The 24,473-nt window shown below is 56.3% G+C and overlaps 2 protein-coding genes across 5 annotated transcripts; one reads left to right on the top strand and one right to left on the bottom strand.

Moving 5' to 3' along the window:
• The first annotated feature begins 26 nt into the window (after window positions 1-26).
• Window positions 27-17,236, top strand: CC2D1A (coiled-coil and C2 domain containing 1A). 3 transcript variants are annotated; one of them, XM_049098365.1, is made up of 30 exons: window positions 27-349; window positions 691-714; window positions 1,836-1,971; window positions 3,778-3,893; window positions 3,988-4,053; window positions 4,321-4,455; window positions 4,554-4,788; window positions 9,082-9,206; window positions 9,526-9,598; window positions 9,739-9,810; window positions 9,919-10,049; window positions 10,129-10,201; window positions 10,891-11,024; window positions 11,379-11,490; window positions 11,574-11,746; window positions 12,471-12,593; window positions 12,680-12,738; window positions 12,830-12,946; window positions 14,166-14,239; window positions 14,314-14,372; window positions 14,489-14,540; window positions 14,666-14,765; window positions 14,854-14,944; window positions 15,256-15,393; window positions 15,497-15,558; window positions 16,087-16,150; window positions 16,248-16,374; window positions 16,448-16,524; window positions 16,609-16,656; window positions 16,732-17,236. In XM_049098365.1, exons 1-30 carry the CDS (start codon window positions 290-292, stop codon window positions 16,750-16,752), a joined length of 2,877 nt encoding a protein of 958 aa, XP_048954322.1. In that variant the 5' UTR covers window positions 27-289; the 3' UTR covers window positions 16,753-17,236. The 3 variants fall into 3 exon arrangements, with proteins under 3 accessions (XP_048954322.1, XP_048954321.1, XP_025313542.3); XM_049098364.1 differs by having other exon boundaries at window positions 15,494-15,558; XM_025457757.3 differs by lacking the exon at window positions 691-714 and having other exon boundaries at window positions 15,494-15,558.
• Window positions 17,237-17,659: 423 nt separating this feature from the next.
• Window positions 17,660-22,764, bottom strand: PODNL1 (podocan like 1). Of its 2 annotated transcripts, none has more exons than XM_025457760.3 (10): window positions 22,561-22,764; window positions 22,170-22,394; window positions 21,550-21,643; window positions 21,192-21,256; window positions 20,964-21,073; window positions 20,500-20,656; window positions 20,118-20,233; window positions 19,036-19,693; window positions 18,263-18,411; window positions 17,660-18,114 (listed from the first exon to the last, which is right to left on the bottom strand). In XM_025457760.3, the coding sequence occupies exons 1-10, from the start codon at window positions 22,561-22,563 to the stop codon at window positions 17,964-17,966; spliced, it is 1,728 nt and encodes a 575-aa protein (XP_025313545.1). In that variant the 5' UTR covers window positions 22,564-22,764; the 3' UTR covers window positions 17,660-17,963. The 2 variants fall into 2 exon arrangements, with proteins under 2 accessions (XP_025313545.1, XP_025313546.1); XM_025457761.3 differs by having other exon boundaries at window positions 20,500-20,569.
• Between the last annotated feature and the right edge of the window lie 1,709 nt (window positions 22,765-24,473).

Below are 24,473 nucleotides of genomic sequence, written 5' to 3'. Positions count from 1 at the left end.
CCGCCCACCGCCCCTTAGTGCGCACGCGTGCCCGCGCACTGCCTGCCGGGAGTTGTAGTTTCAGTGCGGCGGGCCCAGCAATTCCAGTGGCTGCGCTCCGGTACCGCGGCGCCCGAGGGCCAAGGCGGAAGTGGGGCGGCCGCCCCGGGGGTCGCGGGGTCAGCGGTCGCGGGGCGCCAACGAGGGGCACTGGGCTCAGGAAGTGCGCGTGCGCGGGGAGAGGCCCCGGGGGAAGAGGCAGGGCAAGGCCAGGCGAGGTGGCCAGTGGCCCGGGCATCCAGCCTGGAAGATGCACAAGAGGAAGGGACCCCCGGGACCCCCAGGCCGAGGTGCTGCCGCCGCCCGCCAGGTGAGTCTGTACCCCACGGCCTCGCCTAGAGAACCCTACTCACCCCTATCACAGGTTTAGAGGAGGGCCCCACCCCTCAGGGGAACTTGATCACCACCCCCAGGTGAACCCCTTTGCCCGCCCTCCAGAGGAGGTTCTGCCCCCAAAGTGCGGCCTGCTGACCCCAGCTCCTCAGCTCTTGGCGCTGCGCCCTGGGCTCAGGGCCACCTGTTGCCGCAGCCTCTCCAGTTTGGGAGGGGAATACTAGGATAGGGATAAGGATACTGCACTCCTGGCCTGAACACCCGTGGAACCTTGCATCAGCCAGGCTAAGTCTGACTCTTTTTATCCCCACTGTACAGATGAGGACACTGAGGCCCAAAGAGGTGAAGACAGTTTCCCAAGGTCATAGGGATTAACAGCTTGGCCAGAGCAAAGTGCAAATCCAGAGCTGCTGCCATGAGCCCATGCGACTGTCTGGACCTCCTTTCCCTCCTCAATCTCCCCTGCCCCAGGCACCTGGAGAGTTTGATTTTTCTCGGCTCTGATGGAAGAAGCCAGGGTGTTAGAGTCTGGGTGACCTGGAGTTCTCTGCTGGCCTCTGCACATTGGACACTCAGCTTCACACCTCTCACACCTTAGGTTCCTCATCTGTAAAATGGAGGCCCTAAGAGTCCTTCTGTCACAGGACAGTTATGAAAATTCATTGGGATGATTTATGGAAAGTGCTAGAACATAGCACTCAATAAGTGTAACTTCATCATTGCTATTAAAAGGAGCTGTACAGGGACGCTTGGATGGCTCAGTGGTTGAGCATCTGCCTTCGGCTCAGGGCACGAATCTGGTCTGGGGATTGAGTCCTGCATCGGGCTCCCTGCAAGGAACCTGCTTCTCCCTCTGTCTCTGTCTTTGTGTCTCTCATGAATGAATGAATAAATAAAATCTTTAAAAATATTAAAAAATAAAATGAACTGTACATAATTGCCCATTTTGATGTGCAGAGAAGGCAGTTTTGTATAGTTCAACATAATATTATCATATCATGATTGGTCAATGAACTGGGATGGGATAGGAAGACAGGTCTGTTACACAATGAAAACCCTGCTTTCAACTTCTGTGTCTGGGCTTCTGTTTGCTCTTGCAGCCTTCCTGCATGGCCCCCTCTGCTGAGTATGCTGGAAGGAAAAGCCCAGGTGTACAGGTGTCTTTGTTTTGGGCAGGGTGTGGGGCCTGCTTTTCCCACTGAACTTGGTCAGCAGCCCATTTGGGTGTGGGCTTAGAGTGGGGAACAGGGTCTCTGCCCGCACTTTGCCCCATATTGATCTGTGCCTGGCCTATCATAGGACACCTGTTGCATTCTGAGCCCGTTCCAGCCTCCTGGCACTCCCCAGGGAAAGTGACTTTCCTTAGGAGGTCTGGGTTTCCTTCCTCCTACGGGAACTCCTGGCTGCCTCTGGCTAGGTGGGGTGTATTCCGAGGTCTGACTGGACCCTTGCTATTCCCTCAGCTGGGCCTGCTGGTTGACCTCTCCCCAGACGGCCTGATGATCCCTGAGGATGGAATTAACAATGAGGAACTGGAGGCTGAGTTCTTGGCCTTGGTTGGGGGTCAACCCCAAGTCCTGGAGAAGCTCAAAGGCAAAGGTGAGACTCTCAACCCACCCCTGAACACTTTCTGAGCTTCTGCTGTGGGCAGGGCTCAGCGCTGGACTGTGGAGAGAAGGAGGAAAAGAGACAGGTCTTTGCCCTCCTGAAACCCACAGCCTGGGTAAGGGGTTAAGTGATCAACACTGGACCTATGGGAGGGTTCAAATCCCAGCTCTGCCACTTAACTAGTTCTGTGACCAGATGAGTCCCAGCATCTGTGTGGGCCTTGGTTTCCCCATCTGTAAAATGGGATTAATGACCACACTTAATCACAGGAGTTACTCTTCTAGTATTTGTAAAGCACTTCACACACAGTCTAGCATTTCCTCCAACTTGCTGTCCTGTGATGAGGGCTGGGACGAGGGAAGCACAGAAGGATGGTAGAGACCTGTGAGCTGGGGCCAGATGCCCTCGAGAGGCACCGACAGTAAGGAAGGCCAGGTGAAAAGCAGGGAAGGGCTTCTGGGAGGGGCCACAACATATTCTAAATCCCCCTAGGGGAGGTGGCAGGGGACAGCAACTCTGTAGTGGGCAGTGGGGCTGGAGTTCTGAGGGCAAATGGAACCTTTATATTTTTCAGTTAATTCAGCTGATCCTCATTATTGATAAATTCCATATTTGTGAATTCATCTATGGGCTACACTTTATTTGTAACACCAAAATCAGTCCTTGGGGAGCTTTTGCAATTATTGATGGGCATTCAGAGAGCTGCAGAAAGTTCGATCACTCATCAAACACATTCCCAGCTGAGGTAGAGCAAGATGACACTCTGCCTTCTTGTCCTGGGGCATACTGCAAACAAGTGTCCTTTCCACACAGTCTGTGTGTAAGGCTGCATTTGTTCTCTTTTTGGTGCCTTTTATTGGTGATTTGGCTGTTCGCAAAGGCCCCCAAGTGAAGTGCTTAACGCTATCTCATGTCTCTAAGAGCAAGAAAGCAGTGATGTGTCTTATGGAGAAAAGACCTAACAGATGAGCTTCATTCAGACATGACTTACAGTGCTGAGTTCAGTGGTAACAACAATCTATATTTTAAGGGATCCCTGGGTGGCGCAGCGGTTTGGCGCCTGCCTTTGGCCCAGGGCGCGATCCTGGAGACCCGGGATCGAATCCCACGTCGGGCTCCTGGTGCATGGAGCCTGCTTCTCCCTCTGCCTGTGTCTCTGCCTCTCTCTCTCTATGTGACTATCATAAATAAATAAAATTAAAAAATAAATAAATAAATAAATAAAATGTGTCATTAGATAGAAACTCACATCGAGCAAGGTTATGTAATGACTGGTTGGTGAAAATTTTGTGCCCAGAGGCTCAAGGGACCCTAACCTTGTATTTTCTTTGGCAATGGTCCAGTATTTGCTAAGTCAGTGTTTATGGCAGTTTTGTAGAACATAACTAATGCAAATCATGAGAATAAGTCAAATAACAAAATGCTGACCATGTGCTGTTTGGGAGCTTCATTTACCTTTAGTTCTCACAATCCACCTGTGAGGGAGAAATTGTTGTCCTCATCTAATAGATGGGAAGACTGAGTCCCAGAGAAGTCAAGTGACTTCCCCAGGGCTCCAGAGTGACAAAGCTGCAGAGCCAGGGTGTGAAGTCAGGCTTGATAGGGAAGAGATGAGGCGGGCAGGATCGGCAGGGAGCGGGATCATACCTGGTGGGCCTGAGGGCTGTGGGGTGCCATGGAAGGGCCGGGAGAGGGGCAGGCATGCTGCCCTATTCTTTGGGGCCACGGGTCACGAGGATGGGAAGCTGGAGACCCTGGAAGGATCCCAGTTCAGCTGGGGCCTCTCCCTGCCACCAGGTCCCCTGCCCATGGAGGCCATTGAGAAGATGGCCAGCCTGTGTATGCGAGATCCAGATGAGGATGAGGATGAGGGTACAGATGAGGAGGACGTAGAGGCTGATGATGACCTGCTGGTGAGTACCCAGGGCAAAGCAGGGGGCTTCCCATGCTGTCGCTACCCCATCCAGCGGGCCTTCATGTGTGGCCTGTGGCCGTGTGTCCCTGCAGGCGGAACTAAACGAGGTCCTTGGGGAGGAGCAGAAGAATGTGGAGTCCCACCTTCCTGTGGCTCAGGTATAGCCCAGCAACCCGCTCCCCGTGGTCCAGAGTTCGAGGCCCTCCCTTGCCTCTCAACCATGTTACCTTGCGGAAGTGACGCGGCACTTCTGAGACCCAGTTCCCTGCACCGGGAATGGGGATGATGACTTCTGCCTGGTGGGGTATGGGGACAGCTGACCCAGAGGCAACATGCTTGGTGTGTGGGAGGCTCTTGACAAGGGAGCTCATGGGGAGAGCTCAGGTGGGGTCACCACCCAGACCATGCCCTGGTCCCTCCTGCAGCCTAAAGCCACAGCCCCCAGCCCAGGCATGGAGGCCACCTTGCAGGAGAGGCTGGCCCTCTACCAGACAGCGATCGAAAGTGCTAGGCAAGCTGGAGATGGTGCCAAGATGCGGCGCTATGACCGGGGCCTTAAGGTAAGTGGGCAGGTGACGGGAGGGTGCTGGGACCCTACCACTGCCCATTGCACTCAGCTCCAAGTTCCTCTAAAACCCACTTTCATACCTTCTCTCAGACACTTGAAAACCTGCTGGCCTCTGTCCGGAAGGGTAACTCCATCGATGAAGGGGACATCCCACCACCTGTGGCAGTGGGGAAAGGCCCAGCAGCCACGCCCAGCCACACTCCGGCACCTACCCAGCCGGCCTCTGCAAACCCGCCAGTCCCAGAGCCCAGGGTCATGGTCGAAGGCCCTCCTTCTACTGCTCCAGCCACATCCATAGGCTTGGCTAAGCCCCAGCTTCCCCCAGGTAGGCCAAGGGCAGGGCTAGACTGACATGAGATTTGCGGGGATGGTATTCAGTGGTTGGCCATTTTGTGGGGGTGCAGACCCTGCATCGATTATTAGATATTCTTTCACTTATTTACTTATGTATTTATTTATTGAGCCCTTGCGAGCAGGGGGAGGGGCAGAGGGAGAGGGAGAGGGAGAGAGAAAATCTCAAGCAGACTCTGCTCTGAGCACAGAGCCCAACACGGGGCTCGATCCCATGACCCAGAGACCATGACCCAAGCTGAAATCAGGAGTTGTACACTTAACCGACTGAGCCGTGCAGGTGCCCTGATTGTTAGATATTCTTAACAAGTCTTCCCTTCCTGGGTCCTCATGCCTCTGGAATTCATCAATGCCTCTTTCGTACGTGTGGTAGTCTAATATATGTAACATAACATTGGCTGTTTTAACCATTTTTCAGTGCGCAGTTGAGCGGCGTGTAGCACATTCATGGTGTTGTGCAACCACCACCTCTGTCTTCCAAAGATTTTTCATCACCCCAAAGAAAAACTCTGTCCCCATGGAACACTAATTCCCCATACCCTCCCCCACCCCCTGGCTCCCATCATCCACCCTCTGTCTATTAATTTGCCTCTCCTAGATATTTAGAGTAAGTAGAACCACGTGCTATTTGTCCTTTTGGGTCCTGCTTCTTTCACTTAACATAATGTTGGAGTGTGTGTCAGAGCTTCACTCCTTTTGGGGGCTACCATTCTCAGACAGAGGGTTCTCAGTGGATAATTTCCAAGCCCTCAGCTTGTCTGTCTGCTCTCCTAACACTCACCTGCTGGAGGTTTTCCAACCTCCCAAGAGGTTTTCCTTCTCCGGTAAGCCTTCCTCCCACTATGGGAAAGGACTGCCCGCCCCTGTCCCTTCTAGAATATCAACACAGGCTCTGCCCCAGGGGCAAACACTCCCCAAGCGAACCAAAGAGACACTCAAAACCAGGCTGGCCCGTTTGAGAAAGTAAACATCAGGTCTAAATCTTTCTGCAGCCAGACTGGTTTCTAAGCTATTGTTTTGGCAACGTTCAGGGCGGATTGTTGGAAATCATCACCTGAAATTCTCCACCGAAATCACCAAAACATTTCTCACGATAGGGTTTTGGCACATAGGTTGGCAGGGGTTCCAGGAATCCCCAGACGCGGTGATGACAAGACTCCGCCTCTTCCCATCTGTTCGTTGGCGTGAAGCAGGTTTCTTTATGCTATAAAAAAGAAAACAGGGAAGTTGGGAAAAGAATGAATGAATAACAGGAGTTAATTGGTAGAGGGTGGACCCATCCCTGACTGCCTCAGCAAGAGGCGCACGCTCGTAAAATTTTACTCTTGGCATATAAAAATTTTTCATCCAAAAGCTTGATATATTTAGGCTTTGCTCAATTATATGCTACTAATACCAGTGATTCAACCCGGAAGAACATTTTCTCAGCTCTGAGAGACTTGCAATGATACATCATAAAACCGGTCAAATGTCAAGGTGTTTTGCTTCAACCTATGGACTCCTACACCTAAACTTAAAGCTGTAGGTGCAATTGTCAGTTTGAGAAAGTTCAATCTTTGCAGGCCATTCTAGGGTTTGTGGACTGGGTGGTATATCTATTATACTTGTTTGTTTGTTTGTTTGTTTGTTTTAATGAGAAAAATTGCACAGATTGCTTTCAATATAGATGCTTTTCTGGAAAACTGATTGAACTGTGTTATTTGATACTGTAACTAACACACTGAAAAGAAGCTTAACTGTTTCCTCACTTGGCCAGCACACCACAGGGATGGATTTTGATTACACAAATGTACAATACGGTGGTCAAGAAAAGGCTTCCAAGCACCCACATAATACGGTTGACCCTTGAACAACGCAACTTTGAACTGAGCGGGTCACTATTCCTTTGATAAACACAGCAGAGCACTGCATTTCTTTTTTTTTTTTTTTTTAAAGATTTTATTTATTTATTCATGAGAAACAGAGAGGCAGACACAGGCAGAGGGAGAAGCAGGCTCCATGCAGGGAGCCCGACGTGGGACTCGATCCCAGGACTCCAGGATCATGCCCTGGGCTGAAGGCAGGAGCCAAACCGCTGAGCCACCCGGGAATCCCAGAGCACTGTATTTCTCTTGTGGTTTTCCTAGTATCATTTTCTGTAGCTTGCTTTATTATAGGAACACCACGGTATGTAATGCACATAACATGTAAAATGTGTCGATCAACTGTCTTTATTATTGGTAATGCTTCTGTTCAACAGCTTTAATAGTGAAGTTTTGGGAGAGTCAGATTTTTGAGGGGCACATTGGTGGCTCAGTCGCTTAAGTGTCTGCCTTTGATTCAGGTCATAGTCCCGGGATCCTAGATTGAACAGCGTCAAGCTCCCTGCTCAGTGGCGAGTCTGCTTCGCCCCCTCCCTCTGTCCCTCTGTCCCTCTGTAGCACGCTATTTGTGCTCTCCCTTTCTTCCTCTCTTTTTTAAGATTTTATTTATTTATTTGACAGAGATGGGGTTGCACAAGCAGGGAGAGCAGCAGAGGGAGAGGGAGAAGCAGGCTTGATCCCAGGACCCTGGGATCACAACCTGAGCTGAAGGCAGATGCTTAACCAACTGAGCCACCCAGGTGCCCCTCTTGCTCTTTCTTTCATATAAATAAAATCTTAAAAAAAAAAAAAAAAAAGTGGAGGGATGCCTGGGTCGCTCAGTGATTGAGTGGCTGCCTTCAGCTCAGGGTGTGGTCCTGGAGTCCCGGGATTGAGTCCCACATCCGGCTCCCTGCATGGAGCCTGCTTGTCCCTCTCTGTGTCTCTGCCTCTCTCTCTGTTATCTCTCATAAATAAATAAATAAAATCCTTAAAATTTAAAGATTTTTAATTATTTTAAAAATTTTAATTTTAATTTTAAAATTTAAAATTTTAATTTTAAAAATCCATTTAAAGTGGATTTTCAACTATGTGGTAGGAGGGGTGTTGGCACCCTTAACCCCCATGTTGTTCATGGGTCAACTGCATGCCTCTCTGAACTCTGAACTGTGTACTTAGAAAAGGTTAAGATGGTGAATTTCATATGTATTTTGCCACAATTAAAAAAAAATAACTAAAGGCGAGGGAACCTGACTGGCTTAGTTGGTATACAACATGTGACTCTTGATCTAGGGTCCTGAGTTCAAGTCCCACATTGGGTGTTGAGCTTACTTAAAAAAAAGTGAATATTGGTAAGTTTCAAATCACCATGGTAGTTAAAGTACATTAGATTTTATATTTTATTATTTATTTATTTATTTATTTATTTATTTATTTATTTATAAAAGTACATTAGATTTTAAAAGGATGATGTGATAGTTTTAATTTGTGATTGTGAATATTTGCAAGGCCCTGGGAATGACAAGTGTGGCCAACTTTTGAAACTTACGACAAAAAATTTTATTTTATTTATTTATTTATTTAAAGATTTTATTTATTTATTCATGAGAGACACAGAGAGAGAGAGAGAGAGAGAGGGAGGCAGAGACACAGGCAGAGGGAGAAGCAGGCTCCATGCAGGGAGCCCAAGGTGGGACTCGATCTAGGGTCTCCAGGATCACACCCTGGGCTGAAGGCAGCACTAAACTGCTGAGCCGCCCGGGCTGCCCTATTTTTTATTTTTTAAAAAGGTTTTATTTATTATTTATTTGACAGAGAGAGAGAGAGTGTGCACAAGGAGGGGGAGTGGAAGCAGAAGGAGTAGCAGACTCCCCACTGAATAGGGAGAGCCCAATGTGGGGGGCTCCATCTCAGGACCCCAAGATCATGACCCAAGCCGAAGGCCGACACTCAACCGCTGAGCCATCTAGGCACCCCTAGACAAAAAGTTTTAGATGCCAACTTAGAAATGCATAAGGGTATATGAATTTCCCAAAATCTTCTTGGGGTCCAAACAGCAGCAGCTCCAGAGACTGCCAGTCTTGGGCTGGAATGCCCGCCACACCATCCTCAGGTGGTCACCTCAGGAAGGTGGCATCCCCTCTGAGCCTTGTTCTCACATCTGTTGTGAGGATTAAATAGAACTGGTTCAGGGGCGCCCATGTGGCTCAGTTGGTTAAGTGTCTGACTCTTGGTTTCAGCTCAGGTCATGATCTCAGGGTTGTGAGATCAAGCCCCACATGGTGCTCTGCACTCAACATGGAGTCTGCTTGTCCCTTTCCTTTCCCCCTCTGACCCCCTCCCCTCTCTTTTTCCCTCTAAAATAAGTAAATACAATCTTAAAAAAAGAAAGAAAGAAATGGTTCATACACTCTTCCCCCTTCCAGGTCCCTGTAGCCCTGGCGCCCTGGCCCAGTTGCAGAGCCGCCAGCGGGAATACAAGTTGGCTGCCCTTCATGCCAAGCAGCAGGGAGACACTGCCACTGCTGCCAGACACTTCCGTGTGGCCAAGGTGCGTCCAGATGGGCAAATGGGATCAGAGGGTAAAGGCAGGATGCTTCCGACTTTGTGTGGCAGCAAAGAGCAGGAGCTCTGCAGTCAGACCCAGATTCAATCCTGGCCCCTAGTCACTCTAGAGTTGTTTGCTGTACCTCTGAAAGCCCCAGTTTACCCTCTCTGTGAAATGGGCATAAATCTTGGAAGAGGCTTCAAGAAGATGGTGCAGAGGAATGGATAGAGCTAGGGGACCTCTGTCAAATGGCAGGGTGCAGAGGCTCCCCACAGGGTCCTGGCCCCAGCTGCAGCCTCTTCCCCGATCTTCCTTCTCACAGAGCTTCGATGCTGTCTTGGAGGCCCTGAGCCGGGGGGAGCCCGTGGACCTGTCCCGCCTGCCACCTCCCCCTGGTGAGAACCCTACCCAGCTCACCCTTCAGGATTTGATGCTGCCTCTCTCATTGGTCACCTGGGAACCCCCTCAGGCCACATCAACCTAGGGTGAGGGGTGCTCAGGCCAGCCCCTCATTGGACTGGATCTCTGCCCTCAGACCAGCTGACCCCAGACCCACCATCACCACCGCCACAGCCTCCGACTCCCACCACGGTGCCCTCCACGCCAGGTAAGCTCCTGGAACCCTGTGTAGTAGGCAGGCAAGGGCAAGACATTCTTTCCTTCCTGAGACTCTTAACCCGCCCCTGTGCTCCCCGTCACCCCCTGTCTGCCCCAGAGGTTCCCCCACCTCCGCGGACTCTCCTGGAGGCATTGGAGCAGCGGATGGAGCGATACCATGTGGCTGCAGCCCAGGCCAAGACCAAAGGGGATCAGCGGAAGGCTCGCATGCATGAGCGCATCGTCAAGGTATGTGGGGGACCTAATGGGCATGTGGACTGCACCTGGTGACCTGGCCCAGGTAGCCCTAATACTGTGTCTGTTGCAGCAATACCAAGATGCCATCCGAGCCCACAAGGCTGGCCGAGCAGTAGATGTGAGCGAGCTGCCAGTGCCCCCAGGTAGGCACTGCCCCCTACCCCTAGCCCTCTGGCCTCTGAGCCTTTGCAGCTGCTATTCCTTCTGATTGCACAGGCCCAGGAAGCTGTTTGCTGTGCATTCAGGAATTCTGCAGACTTGTCAGACAATTGGCAGCTTAAAGTTGGGTCACAATAGGACTGTTTGTACCATGGAAATTGGCAGATGCTAAAAATCAGGGCAGTTTATTTGGAGAACTATTCATCAGCCCACCGTCATCTGATCCCTTCTTTGTTCAACTCACTGTCTTCTAGTCATCAGCTCTCAGCTTTGCACATACCTACTCAGCCTCCCCTCAATCTCCCCATGGGTTGGGGTTCTCCTTTGGGCTCTCAGAGCTGCCTGTGTGTCCCCCCATGAAAGCAGTTATCTCTCAGCACCCTGGTCCCCTAGGAATCCCCCCAGGCCTGTGACCAGGTCTTGTGTCCAGTACCTTACCTCATCTAGTGCTCGACTTTGGAGTCTGGTCAAGGCCCCAGGGTCAGGTGAGACATACCAAGAGGCAAGAGGGAGTTAGAATGATCTGATGTCTACACAGAACCAGCAGGCAGCGCCTTCCTGGATTCAAAGTATATCCAAAGCCCAGAGGCTCCTTAGGAGGGGGAGGAACTCACGTCTCCATCATTATGGCATGGGTCTCTCCCTCCTGACTGGGCCCTGACTGGCCGCCCAGGCTTTCCCCCCATCCAGGGCCTGGAGGCCACTGAGCCCACCCAGCAGAACCTGGTGGGGGTCCTGGAAACTGCCATGAAGCTGGCCAACCAGGATGAAGGCCCGGAGGATGAAGAGGATGAGGAATCTAAGAAGGTGTGAAGGGCTGGGGTCTTGGGGTGAGGCAGGGGAGTGGCAGCAAAGCCAAGCCCTGACAGCCTGGTGAGAACTGGCCTTACTCCCAGCCCTGCCTCTTCCTGGCCATGTGGCCACGGGCAAGTCAGTTTGCTCTCTGATCCTGTCTCCTCATCTGGGAAGTGGGCATGGTGACAGTCTCTGTCTCCCAGGGCTGTTGCAGAGTCTACAAGAATGGGGCCTTACGTTGTGTTCAGTGCTGAGGAAACAGAAACTAAGACAGTCCCTGTTGTCAGCATCAGACCTTGACACTTTGGGGAGTGGAACCCCTGCAGGCACTAGGAGAGCTCTGACTTCTTCTCCATCCCTCGGCAGCCCACCAGCTCTCCGGCCCCCATGGCCCAGCCCAAGGCCCCACCCTCAAGGGCACCACAATCAGGCTCCACTTCAGCAGCCAAAACAGCCCCCAAGGCCACATCCACCAGAGGTAGGTATGCCCTCCCTTCCCTGGCTGCTCATTGCCTGGCTACGGGCTGAGCAGCACCCATCAACACCCCTGTTTACTCACAGCCCAGCAGCAACTGGCCTTCCTGGAGGGCCGCAAGAAGCAGCTCCTGCAGGCTGCCCTGCGAGCCAAGCAGAAGAATGACGTAGAAGGTGCCAAAATGCACCTGCGCCAGGCCAAGGGGCTGGAGCCCATGCTGGAGGCCTCACGCAACGGGCTGCCTGTGGACATCGCCAAGGTGAACTCTCTAGGCCTGCTCACTTTCCCAGGCACCCACCCACTGGGCTCTGGCCACTTGGCCATGTGACTGGCAGTATGTTAGCGTCCAGGTTAAGCTACTCTAACAAATAGGTCTCCCTAAAACAGTGGCTAAAAGACAACATTTATATTTCTTGCATGTAATGCCCCGGCCAGTCTCCGAAAGACAAAGCCACCCAGGATTCCAGGTTCCTTCCTCGATGTCTCTCTGCCACACCTGCAGAGGTCACCTTTGTCCACATGGTTGGAGTGGGTTGGCGCCCTGTCTGCATTCAGTCCATGGGAAGCGGTGAGGGAAAGAAAGGGCAAGGCAAGCAGTTTCTTTTAAAGGAAGCAACACAGTGTGCCACTGTGTCACTTGTGCTTGCCTTCCACTGGCCAGAGCTGAATCACATGGCTGTACCTAGCTGCAAGGGATGCTGGGACATGACGTCTCTTGTCTGTGTGCCTAGCCATAACTCCATTGCTAGGGAAGGGAGGGCAAGGATCACATTTGGGCAAAAGAGTTAAAAGATGCTGCCACTTTCAGATGGATCCTCCCCTTTTCTCTGAGCACTACTTTTCATCTTGGGGAAGAAGGGAGACCAGGACAGGGGCAAAACAGTAGTCCAGGAAGGCCTCTCCAAGGAGGGTTGACATTTCCACGGGTGGGCCTGTTTGTTGCTGGCCAACGGGCCCCTGCCCATGAGCCTCGTCTTTCCCAGGTGCCCCCCGCCCCTGTCAACAAGGATGACTTCTCTCTGGTCCAGCGGCCCGGCCCAGGTTTGTCTCAGGAGTCTGCCCGGCGCTATGGTGAACTCACCAAACTCATTAGGCAGCAGCACGAGGTGAGGCAGGCCCCTGGCCTGGATCAGTGGGCTTCCCTCAGGGTCACGGCCCCCCAACCCTCCCCTCACTGTCTTCTGCTCTTCAGATGTGCCTGAACCACTCTAACCAGTTCACTCACCTGGGCAACATTGCTGAAACCAGCAAGTAAGTGCCCCTCTCCCCACCTCTGCCAGATGTTTGCACCCCTAAGCCACCCCTGGGCCTAGGGACCTGAGCAGGGCTCTCTTGGTGGCAGATTTGAGAAGCTGGCAGAGGACTGTAAGCGAAGCATGGAGATTCTGAAGCAGGCATTCGCCCGGGGTCTCCCCACGCCCACTGCCCGCTTTGAGCAGAGAACCTTCAGTGTCATCAAGTAAGGCCCTGATGCCCCTTGGCCCACATGCCCCTTTGGAGAGGGGTTTGCCCTCCCCAGAAGCCAGTGGAGGACTTGCCTCTGGGGGAAAGGTTGGTTGGGTGGTGAAAGCATGGTATATGCAAGGGTCCTGGGGCAGACATGTGGTGCAAGGGAAGGATGGTGATGGGATATTGACAGTGACACGTTGGGAACTGGGGAAGATCTAGCGAGTGCTGAGATGTGCCTTGTCCCAGGGCCTGGGTGAGCCCTCACGATCATTGCTGGTCCTGCTCCTGTCTAGTCTCCCTGGGCAGTTGGGGTCATTTTTCCCATTTATAGATGGGATTAGGTGTAGCCACTGCAGTAACCTGGGATAACCCACACCCCTCACCACAGCTCCCCATCACCTCGTCTCCATCCACTGTGCCCGCCTTCTGCCACACAGGTCTCTTTTTGGTCCCTCAGATGGACCAACCATGTATCCTACTCAGGGCCTTTGCACCAGCTGTTTCCTCTGCCCAGACCCTCTTCCCCAGGTCTCCACGTAGCAGTGCCTTCCTGGCATCCAAATCACCTATGATGTCACCTCCCCTGAGAGGCCCTCCTTGACCACCCTGTCTGTAGTGGCCCCTCCTGAGCATACTCCACCCTCCCCTATTTAATTCTCTGTGGGATTGCTTTGTTTCTCTATTTGTATATTCACTGGTCCTCTCTTCACTCAGCTACCTTGGGCTCCATGAGCGCAGGGTTTGGGTCTGTCTCACTTACTTCCACATCCCCAGTAGCGAGGGTACCAGCAGATACATAGTAGGGGCTCCAGAAATAGCGGTAAATGAATGGAAAGTCCCCCAGCAGCTAGGGCAGTCACTGGCTGGTACATGGTAGTTGCTCAAGAAATGCCAGATGAAGAGAATAAGGAAGGCCCTCTAGCAGCTGAGGCAGGGGATGACTAATATTAGGGACTCCAGAAATTTCAAATGAAGGAAAGCTCCCCCAGCAGAGGCCACTGGCTGACCCAAAGTGGGTCCCGGATAGATAGTGCAGACTGAAAAGTCTCAAATATAAGCCATTGGCAGAATTGGACAAAGAACTCTAGTTCTGATTCTAAAAGTGGAGCCCAGGGCCTGATAAACTGCAAAGGCCGGCACGGGGTTTGTTCTGGACCCGCCGAGGGAAAAGCAGGCAGGCAGGCTTTGTGGCTGATGTGCCTCTGTCTCCCCACCTGCCCTCCCCGAAGGATCTTTCCTGACCTCAGCAGCAACGACATGCTCCTGTTCATCGTGAAGGGCATCAACTTGCCCACGCCCCCAGGTGAGGGGCGGCAGGCTGGGGTCAGGGCCGCGGGATTGCCTCTCTGCCCAGCTCTGACCCTTGTTTGCGCACAGGGCTGTCTCCCAGCGACCTGGATGTCTTTGTTCGGTTTGACTTTCCCTATCCCAATGTGGTACGTGGATCAGCGGGGAGGGGCGGGCCGAAGCCCCTCCGGGCTGGGAATGGGTGGGCAGGGGTCCAAAGGGAGGCCCCAGCCCCTGAGTTTCCCTGCCTCCTATTTGGCTGCAGGAAGAAGCTCAGAAAGACAAGACCAGCGTGATTAAGAACACAGACTCCCCCGGTGAGCTGAGCTGAGGGCTGAGCCGAGGTGGGAGGCATCCCAGCCCCAAGCAGAGAGAACATGAGACCAAGGCCTGACCCCTCCCTCTTTCCTCTTCACCCGCCCTGTCCTCATTCCCCGAGTAGAGTTCAAGGAGCAATTCAAACTCTGCATCAATCGCAGCCACCGTGGCTTCCGAAGGGCCATCCAGACCAAAGGCATCAAATTTGAAGTGGTTCACAAGGGGTGAGCTGGGGGTGCAGGTGGTGTGGGTGGGTTCTGGGAGAGGGGAAGCTGCCCTGGGCCAACCATCCTGTCCCCCTCGCACACACAGGGGGCTGTTCAAGACGGATCGGGTACTGGGCACAGCCCAGCTGAAGCTGGACGCCCTGGAGACAGCATGCGAGGTCCGGGAGATCCTTGAGGTGCGATGTAGACATTTGTCTGGAGACTCTGCTGTGGCTGTGTCACTTGTTAACAACACTCAGATGATTTCTACAGGCCCTGGACCTCCTGGGGTCTCCTCTGCTGACCCAGCCCATCCCCCAGGGGTCCCATACCTCCCTACTACCCAACTCTGAGTATTCCCAGCACCCCGCTCCCATTTTGACCACTTGATATCTCAGCCATACCCAGGGGCTTCTATTTTGGAAGTTGCCCTGGTTCTCCCCTGATCCCAACCCTGGGCTTCCAGCCACTGCCTGCTTCTCAGGATCCTCCCCTCGTTCCCACCCAGGTCCTGGATGGTCGCAGGCCCACAGGGGGGCGACTGGAGGTGATGGTTCGAATTCGGGAGCCACTGACGGCACAGCAGTTGGAAACCACAACCGAGAGGTGGCTGGTCATCGACCCTGTGCCAGCAGCAGCGCCCACAGTGAGACTCCTGCCCATCCGCAACTCCAGAGAGGGAGGCTAAGTTCAGGGGGGGCGGGGGGGGGGGCGGGAATCACAACATCGGTTCTGTCCCCCCGAAGCAGGTTGCTGGGCCCAAAGGGAAGGCCCCTCCCACACCTGCCCCTGCGAGGGAGCCAGGGAACAGGTAGGTGGCTGGGGCCAGCCATACTGGAGAGAAGCCCCTTCTTCCTGTCTCAGTCTCTCATCGGGCACAGATTTTAGCGTGTCTCTCCCTGGCTCCAAAACGTGGCCTGCCTCCTTGCTCCTGAAACATCCAGTTTGAACTCCTCGGCCTGATTTTTAAGATCGTTTATGATATTATCAATATGTCCAGTAGTCTTCTCTCTTCCCACTTCCTCCTGTTTCTTCATGGTTACCTACACCTAGTTTTTACTGGCTTCTGGGCTTTTCTGTGGTCTTGCCCTGAGCTCCCTTATCCACTTGGCCCCCCACTCTCCTGCCCAACGCTGACTTCCAACTTGGCCGTGGCCTCTAGGAAGCCTTCCCTGACCACCTGGCACGGCAGTTGCCTTAGTGTACAGCCATCATCCCCACCAGGTCGTGGGCCCAGCAGCACCATGGTGGGCCTGGCTTGTCTCCTGCCATTCCCCAGTGCCCAGCGGTCAGGGCTGGGAGGCTCCTTACTGCTTCTCATCCTTCTCCAACTCCATAGATCAACACGGCCTTTGCATAGCCTCAGTGTGCTGGCCTTTGATCAAGAGCGTCTGGAGCGGAAGGTGGGTTGCCTGCTTTGGTGGACTCAGCGGGGCAGGATTGGGGGTTCCGTAGGCCCTAGGTGGGGCCCTCACAGTGCCCCGCTTTGCATCCCCGCAGATCCTGGCCCTGAGGCAGGCACGGCGGCCAGTGCCCCCGGAAGTGGCCCAACAGTACCAGGACATCCTGCAACGCAGCCAGTGGCAGCGGGCGCAGCTGGAGCAGGGGGGCCCGGGCATCCGGAGGGGTAGGGTCTCGGGACAGGTTGGGGACGGAAGGGCAGGGCAGCAGTCCCCATCCTGACCCCATCCTCCCCACAGAGTACGCGGCCCAGCTGGAGCGTCAGCTGCAGTTCTACACAGAGGCCGCCCGGCGCCTGGGCAATGATGGCAGCAGGGTGAGCGGAGTGAGGGCCCGGTGGGCGCTGGGAGGGGTGGGGCTGCTGTGGGCGGCAGCCCGCTGATCCCCTCTTGGCCCCTAGGAGGCCGCAAAGGAGGCACTCTACAGGCGGAACCTGGTGGAGAGTGAGGTGAGTGGCTAGGGTATGGGGGGAGTGTGGCTGTGGCCATGAGCATCACCCTGACCCCCGTGGCCTCCCCTTCAGCTGCAGCGGCTCCGCAGGTGAGGGGCCAACCAGGCGGGCGCCCCTGGAGAGCGGGGAGTAGCCCCAAGGCCCTGGCACTGGGAGATGCTGACAAAGCCACAGCCGAGGACCAGACAAGCAGACAATCAGCGGACAGTCGGCTCCAGATGGACACAACCCCCACTGGGTCCCCCCTCAACCAGGCCACAGCCTCCCTGGCAGGGGGCACTGGGGATAGAAACACCAGCCAGCTTGTGCCCCTTGCCCAGGCCTGGCTGGGTGGGCCCTGGACAGTCCCGTTTGCACAGCCTGGGGTGTCGGGCCCCTGGTCTGCCCTGGAGGTGGGGGGGCAGCTAGGACCAAGCCCCAAGGGCCCCTGCAAGCACTTTATTTCCTGTCCCTCCCCAGCCTTAACCCAGAAGCCCACCCACACCCCAAAGAAGCCGCTGAGGTCAGCCAGAGCCCAGCTGGCTCCCCAGGGCTGACACAGGGAATAAACAGCCAGGGCCACGCCTGGCTCACTCTGTCCTGTGTTTGCTTCTTGCTCCTTCCCTCTGTGACTAGCTGGGTCTCCCCCACAGTCCCCCTGGGGGTTGTTGGCAAGGTGTCTGCAAGAGGGGCAGGCTGTGGGGGGAAGCGTGCCTGTGAAAGATGTGTCTGCTTCTCCTGCTTGTGCAGGGATGTGTGTGAGGGCCCATGGCCTGCTTCAGGGCGTCTGCTGTGCCCAGTGTTTTTGTAGCTGGTGGCCTTGGGCATGTCTGGGTTTTTGAATGTGGTCAGGCTTTACATGGTGGTTCCTGGTGACCCTAAGAGCCAGCCCTGCTGCTCGCTGGCTATGGGGCCAAGTGGCCTGACCCTCAGCCTCCCACAGCCTCCTCCCCTTCCTCAGTTGGATGCGGGGATGGTGAGAGCCCCTCCTGCAAGGTGAAGGGCACCTGGTGGGTGGTGAGCACTTGAAAGAGTTAGGCTTTATTGTTGCTGTCTCCACCTGTAGGGGGAGCAGGGCATGTATGCGGCAGGGTTGGCGTTGTCTGTGTGCCTGGTGTGCAAGCTGTGCACTTCAGCCTCTCCCAGGACGCCCTGTGTGTGGAGGCGGTGCTCTTGCCCCAGGTTCCTGGCCGCCACGGGTCAGGCGGCCCAGCCCTCAAGGCCTGAGAGAGCCCAGTCGAGGCCCCAGGTGGGCACTGTCTCTTCAGTCCACGGCCCAGCAGAACCCCAGAAGTCTGGGCTGCACTGCTAGGTTCCTCTGGGGCTCAGGGGCCCCCTGCCCGTGGCTGACGTGGAGTGGTGGGTGGCAGCCGGACCAGGACCTGTTCAGGGTTCCCCGCTGTATCCACCACACGCAGGTGCAGGAGGCCCAGGAAGGCCTCAGGTGCAATGCTGGTCATGTGAAGCCTATTTGCCCTGGACCAAGAGGCAGGCACAAGAGTGGGTGCAAAGGGAGGGGGTCATGACCATCCTGACCCACCCAGACCTGCTTGGGTCCACTGCAGCCCTCCAGGGGCACCCCGCCCCACACCTGGACCCACTCTATCCCACTGCCCTGGCACACCTGAGGAAGAGGGCACGTAGGCGGGGCGTGCTGAGGAAGGCTTCAGAGCCCACGTGGCCGATGCGGTTGCCCTGCAGGTGCAGCTCCTCCAGCGCCTCAGGCAGGTCAGGGGGCACAAAGGATAGCTCGTTGTGGCTGAGGTCGAGCACCTGGGCAGAAGGGCAGAGATGGTGCCATGGTGGCCCCAGGCCTCGAGCAATCCACTCAGCAGGGCCCAAACCTCTCTTCCTGGGCATACCATGCCAGCCTGGGCCTTCTGCCCCTCCACAGCCGCCAAATTCCTCCCCCTGATAGAAGTATGCCAAGGTGCCTCTGGGGCAGGCCGTGACCTAGGTGCTGGGAGGCGGGACAGGTTGAGTCGATCATTCACAAAGGTGGTGCTTCCCTCACCTCGTGCCCTTCCAACAGTTTATTTATGATGGTCATTGACTGCTTTCTCCCTAACTAGTATGTCTGTGTCGTTCTGTCCCCGGTGGCATCTGCAGTGCCGAGAACGGCACCTGGCACCCACCGATGCTCTAAACTCTGTGGAATCCAGAGTGTTCTGGAGGAACTAGAGGCACTGTGTTTGCTGGGAAGGTGGACGGTGGTTGCTGAGGACCAGGGGTCAGGGACAGCATAGCCAAAGGCCCGGAGGCTCTCTCCTCCAACCCCAGGCCCATCAGCTGGGCTCCCTTTGGGGCATCTCCGGGCCTCGGACGCAGATGCCGAGAGAGGCACGAGGTTTGGGGGGACTGTCTAGGGACAGTGCGACCACCCAGCCCGTCCCTGACCTGGAGGGCCTGCAGTTCATGCCAGGTGCCAGGCCCGATGTCTCCGATCCGGAGCCGGTTGTGCGCCAGGCTGAGCTCCCGCAGCTGGTCCAGGCCGGCCAGCAGCTCCGGCTCGAGCGCCCGCAGCTGGTTGCGCTGTAGCCGCAGGGTGCGCAGGCTGCCGGGCAGGCCGCCAGGCAGCCGGGTCAGCTGGTTGCCAGCCAGGTCGAGGCTGCGCAGGGCACGCAGCGGGCGGAAGGCCCGGCGGTGCACGCGGGCGCTGACCAGCCGGTTGTAGGCCAGGTTGAGCTCGGCCAGGCCCCGTAGGCCGGCCAGGTCACGGGCCCCCAGCGTGGTCACGTGGTTGTGCGGCAGCACCAGGGCCCGCAGGCGGCGGGGCAGCGCGGGGGGCACGCGGTGCAGCCCGTTGCCGTAGAGGTGCAGCGTGTGCAGGCCCCGCAGCGGCCGCAGCGCCCCGGCCGGCAGCCCCTCCGCCCCCAGCTGGTTGTGCTGCAGCAGCAGGTAGCGCAGGCCCCGCGCCCCACGCAGCCGGGCCGCCTCCACCCACCGGATGCGGTTGCGGCCCAGGTGCAGCACGGCCAGGGTGCGGGGCAGTCCGGCGGGCACGGAGGCCAGCTGGTTGTGGGACAGGTCCAGGTACTCGAGGTGGCGCAGCTTGCTGGCGGGAGAGAGGACCCCGTCGGCTGCGCGCCCAGGGTGGGGCCTGCGGGGCTGGGGGTGGGGCTTGGGGAGTGGTCCTGACAGCTGGAGACCCCAGCCTGGGCCCGGAAGAGTTGACAGGTCAGGGCAGATCCGGCCTGAGGGCTGGATGGGGAGGTGCAGGACAGCGTTTGCGGTCCAAGAGTGGCATGTGGGGTTGATGACGTTTGGATTTAAAACTGAGGCACAGAGTAGTCGGGAGCAAGGATGGCTGCTGGGTGCTTGGCTGAGCCTGGCGCATGGCAGGTGCTCACCAAAGGAGGCCTCGGTTTGGGAGTCCTACACCAGAGGGTGGCAGAGGGTTGGGGTGCCCAGGCTCTGGACCTTAACCCCTCCTGCCAGCACGAGGCTGCACCCCTGTCCTACCATGTCCCAGGCCCCACCTGAAAGTGGTGGCATCCAGGCCGCTGTCTGTCAGCTGGTTGTGCTGGAGGTAGAGTTCACGGAGGTGGGTCTGGCGGCTCAGGGCTCCCCGGGGCACCTTGGAGATGAGGTTGTTCTGGGAAGGGAAGACAGAAGGAAACTTGGGGGTCAGGGAGAGAGGGCAGCAGGGAGCTATGGAAGGCTCTTGAGTAAGGGAGTGCCAAGGAGCTTGCTTTAGCAAGGCTGTTCAGACAGCACTTGTGAATGACCCACACCAACAGACAAGACCCAAAGCTACTTCTGACTACTGGAAGGAGGAAGCGGAGGGCTTCCCCAGGAGAGAGGTGAAGGGGACCCAGGGAGCAGGAACATGGGGATGGCAAGGTGAAGGAGAGGAGGTACCTGCAGGTGGAGCCGCTCCAGTGAGGGCGGCAGACTGGGAGGCAAGTAGCTGAGCCGGTTGCTGGAGAGGCTGAGGGTGGCCACAGCTTCAGAGCCGTGGAAGGCGTCCGGTGGCAGGCCGGCGTTGCTCAGCTGGTTGTTGTGGAGGTACACGGACCTGAGGGGAGCCAGGCTCCGGCCACCAGCCTGCCCCTGGCCTTCCCACCGACCCCTCATTCCTACCCGGTGCCCCAGATCTGCCTTGAGTGTGCCCACATGCGTGTGTGCACACGCTGCCTCTGTCTCGACTTCTCCAGACAGAGCATCCAGGGTTTCCTGCCTCAGACACCCCCAGGGTAGGGCTCTGCCACCTTGGCCCCCCCGCCCCCCAGGGCAGGTTCATCAACCCCTCAGACTTCCAAGGTTAGGGAGCGGCCCCAGGCGTATCTGAGGTCTGAGAGGACTGGGCTGGGCCAGGGGGCTACCTGAGTGCGGGCTTCTCCCCAAAGGTAAGCGGGAAGATCTCTGTCACTTGGTTGGCAGCCAGGTCTGCGACTCGGAGGGAGCGGGGCAGAAACTGGGGAGCCACGGAGAGCTGCAGGAGCACAGCCACACTGGTCCTGGTGCCTCACCCTCTCCCCCCCCACCTGCTGTCCCCTCTGCACTCTGCTATGTGACCCCAGCCAAGCCAGGGGGCACGTTGTGATGCTCACCTTGTTGTGGGCCACGTAAATGTGCTGCAGCTGTGTGAGGGACTCGAAGGCCTCATCAGGCAGCCCTGGGAGCGGACGGGTGGTGAGGGGACCCCAGGCCTGGCCCAGATGGGGGCAGTGAGGGAGTCTGTGCTCCCAGTTGCCCCAGGGCTCCTGTCTGGGGATGGGCAGAGACTCCTCCAGGCACCCTCCCACCCACCTCCCTGCCTGTCCTCAAAAGCCACAGCCCCCTCCATGCCCTGAGTTTCCGTCCTGCTCAGCAAAGGGCAGTTCTGGGAACTACCGCAGAGCTACCCACAGACCCGGCAGGGGAGGGAAGGGGAGGCCTCCCGCCTCCAGAGGTCCCCTCACCCCTCACCCTCGGAGGAGATGAGATTGTTGTGGAGGTTGAGGGTCCGCAGGCTGCGGAGGCGCGACAGCTCGTTGTAGGGGAGCTCCTGGAGCTGGTTGTTCTGGGGGAGAAATTCACACCCCTGAGCCCTCAAGGAGTGGCCAGAGCCCTGATTCCCCATTACCTTAAGTGAGCTTTGATACCCCTCACCCCTACACTTGATCCCCAAAGCCCCATTACCCTGCATCTAAACCCCTGTAACCACTGAGATGTTGCCCCCCCAGCACCCCATCCATCCCTGTAATTGACCCCTGAGACCCATCAACCTGACCCCAAACAACCCCATAACCAAAAAGACATTGACATCTGATATCCCATCACCCCCAAACTGACCCAAATGCTCCATCACTCTGACCCCAAAAATCCCCGTAACTGCCAAGACATTGACTTCTAACACCTCCAAACTCTCCTAATTCCAACACCTGTACCCCCACCTCCTCTTGCCCCTAACACATAGACCCCAACGCTCTCCTCAAGGCCAGCTTCCACCCTTGCCAAGACCTGCATGCCCGACACCTCATTCCTACACACGGACCCCATCAGCCTCAACCCCAGCACTTTGCATGCTCACCCTGCCACCACCCCACCTGCAGGGAGAGGTGCTGAGCTGCCCTGGTAATGTTGTCTGGGAACACCTGCAGGTCCAGGCCATTGCAGTCCACCGTGTCTGCCCGGGGGCAGGAGCAGCGCGGCGGGCAGGCCCGGGGCGGGGGCTGCGAGCTCTCCCCCAGGTGGGGGAAGGCGGCGTCCTCCATGCCGGGTGTGGGTGGGGGGCCGGGCAGCAGCAGGAGCAGCAGCAGCAGGCTCAGCCGCTGCAAATAGAGGGGCTGATGGGTCAGGGTGTCCCCAGGCCGGCACCAGGTCACCATGGTGATGGGAGCATCCCCACATGGCGTGGGGGTGGTAGAGGGAGCAGACAGGCTCCCCTCCCTCCCCTCCCCTGCCCTGCCCTGCCCTCCCACCCCCACCCTACCTTACCATAGCCAGCCCCAGCTCTGCCGTCTTGCCTGAAATGCCGACCAGGGCTCCCTAATGGAAACCAGGCAGTCACCTCCTGGAGCCTTTTCCGTGGCTGCCACCGCCCCCCATCTCTTGGCACAGGCCACCCTCCACCCAGCTTGTTCTCCCAGGGGCCGGGGGTGGTGGAGAACTAGCAGGCCCACCCCCTTCCCCGCCCTGGGGATGGTGGGCGGGTCCGCCGGATGGGGTGGTGAGGACAGGCCAGCCCGTCCCCTCGGTCCCACCCCCACCAACCACCCCAGCTCTGCTTGCGTAACCTCGGCCAGCCTGGGCCGGGCCACAGGAGGATGGAATGCTTGGGGGAAAGCTAAGATTCGCCCTGTCTGGTATTTGGGCCAACCACAGAAATAGGGGTGGGGGCAGAGGAGTGGAGGATGCTTCAGGCCACAGGAGGGTCCCCGAGGAACGGGCCCGGGAGCCAGGGGTCAGGGCAGGCCTGGGCTCAGCCTGCCAGCCCAGATGCCAGCCTGGGGGGCTCTCAGCCAGGTCTGCCATTTGGGCCCCTCCTCCGCCTCCCTGAATGGCCACAGCCGCCGCCTGAAAGGAAATTACACGTATTGAGGCACCAGCCCGGTGGTTAGGGAGATGCACTCAGCGCCAGCCTGCCTGGGCTTGAACCTGCACTCTCCCACCTCCCTGGGCCTTAGTTCCCCACTCTGCAAAGTGGGGAAGTGGTTGTCGCACCTCCCAGGAGCAGTATAAGGATTCAATGAGATATCACAGATGAGATGGGCAGGACAGCGCCCTATACATTCCATTCACGCCCTCTACACCAGAGCAGCAGTGAAGAGAGAAGAGGCCGACCTTTGCCCCAGGTCCTACTTGCCAGCAAGGTGTATTCAGGCAGATTGTTTTCCTGCCCAGACCTCAGTTTTCCCACATATAAGACAGATGCCAACATATCCTTCCTTCCTCAAAGGGCTGTCACGAGGCAAAACCAGGTAGAGAACAGAAAGTTCTAAGCACCGCATCTGCTCCTCATGAGTGCTCAGCTCACAAGTGGCTGAGCTGATGGGCTGCAAGAGAATGAAGGAGGGTGGGGGTGGGGAGTGGGTTCCCAGACGCAGAGCTTGAGACAAGGATTGAGCACATTTGTCTTGAAGAAAGAAGTTGGGGATGCCTGGGTGGCTCAGTGGCTGAGCGGCTCAGGGCGTGATCCCGGGGTCCTGGGACCAAGCTCTGCACTGGGTTCCCTGCAGGGAGCCTGCTTCTCCCTCTGCCTATGTCTCTCCCTCTCTCTATGTGTCTCTCATGAGTAAATAAATTCTTTAAAAAAAAAAAAAAGAAAAGAAAAAGAAAGAAAGGGAGCAAGGAAATGACAGAGGGAAGGAAGGAAGCAGTCAATGATGAGTTATTGCTGGGATAATCAACTTGCCTGGAGGTTGCCAGTATTAGCACTCAAAATCCTGTGTCCCAGGGAACCTTTAGTCTTGGGCAAATTGGGACAGTTTGTCACTCTTGTTATCAAACAAGTTTCCACCAGAGACTGGTGGGGCTCAGTGCTGCTAGGGAATGCCAGGAGATTGCATAGGACACATGTCCTACCTGAGGAGTGAGGGAGCTGAGATGTTGATCCTCTCTCTCCCTCCATTAGACACTGGTTGAGAGCTGCCCCTGAAGGGTCTGAACTCACTGGCACTTTGGGTAGAACAGGCACTGTCCCAAACAGATATAGGTGCCTGATGGTGAGTCCTGAGTGGGGCAGGGCAGGCTCCAGACAGCACCTGCTATGGGAGGGCAGGGGGCAGTGAAGTTCATCAGCGGGGGAGGTCAAAGGAAAGAACCAAGATGTGGGAGAATGATGGAAAGAGAGTGTGTCTGTATTATTAATGCCCCTGCCCACAAAGGAAGAAACTTGAAGGTGGTTGTTT

This window comes from Canis lupus, chromosome 20, assembly GCF_003254725.2.
Source record: "Canis lupus dingo isolate Sandy chromosome 20, ASM325472v2, whole genome shotgun sequence".
Lineage (NCBI taxonomy): Eukaryota > Metazoa > Chordata > Mammalia > Carnivora > Canidae > Canis > Canis lupus.
The sequence above is the reverse complement of the archived record's forward strand: the minus strand, read 5'-3'. Positions and strand labels throughout refer to the sequence as shown.

What these genes read in the sequence shown, in the direction of transcription:
- CC2D1A (XM_049098364.1), top strand. Translation starts at nt 290, where the DNA reads ATGCACAAGAGGAAGGGACCCCCGGGACCCCCAGGCCGAGGTGCTGCC. An exon ending in CGAGCTGCCAGTGCCCCCAG is followed by an intron (nt 10,202 to 10,890) that starts GTAGGCACTGCC and finishes CTGGCCGCCCAG; the next exon opens with GCTTTCCCCCCATCCAGGGC. An exon ending in AGGTCCGGGAGATCCTTGAG is followed by an intron (nt 14,945 to 15,255) that starts GTGCGATGTAGA and finishes GTTCCCACCCAG; the next exon opens with GTCCTGGATGGTCGCAGGCC.
- PODNL1 (XM_025457760.3), bottom strand. An exon ending in TTTACGTGGCCCACAACAAG is followed by an intron (nt 21,074 to 21,191) that starts GTGAGCATCACA and finishes GTGCTCCTGCAG; the next exon opens with CTCTCCGTGGCTCCCCAGTT. An exon ending in TGGAGCGGCTCCACCTGCAG is followed by an intron (nt 20,234 to 20,499) that starts GTACCTCCTCTC and finishes TTCCCTTCCCAG; the next exon opens with AACAACCTCATCTCCAAGGT.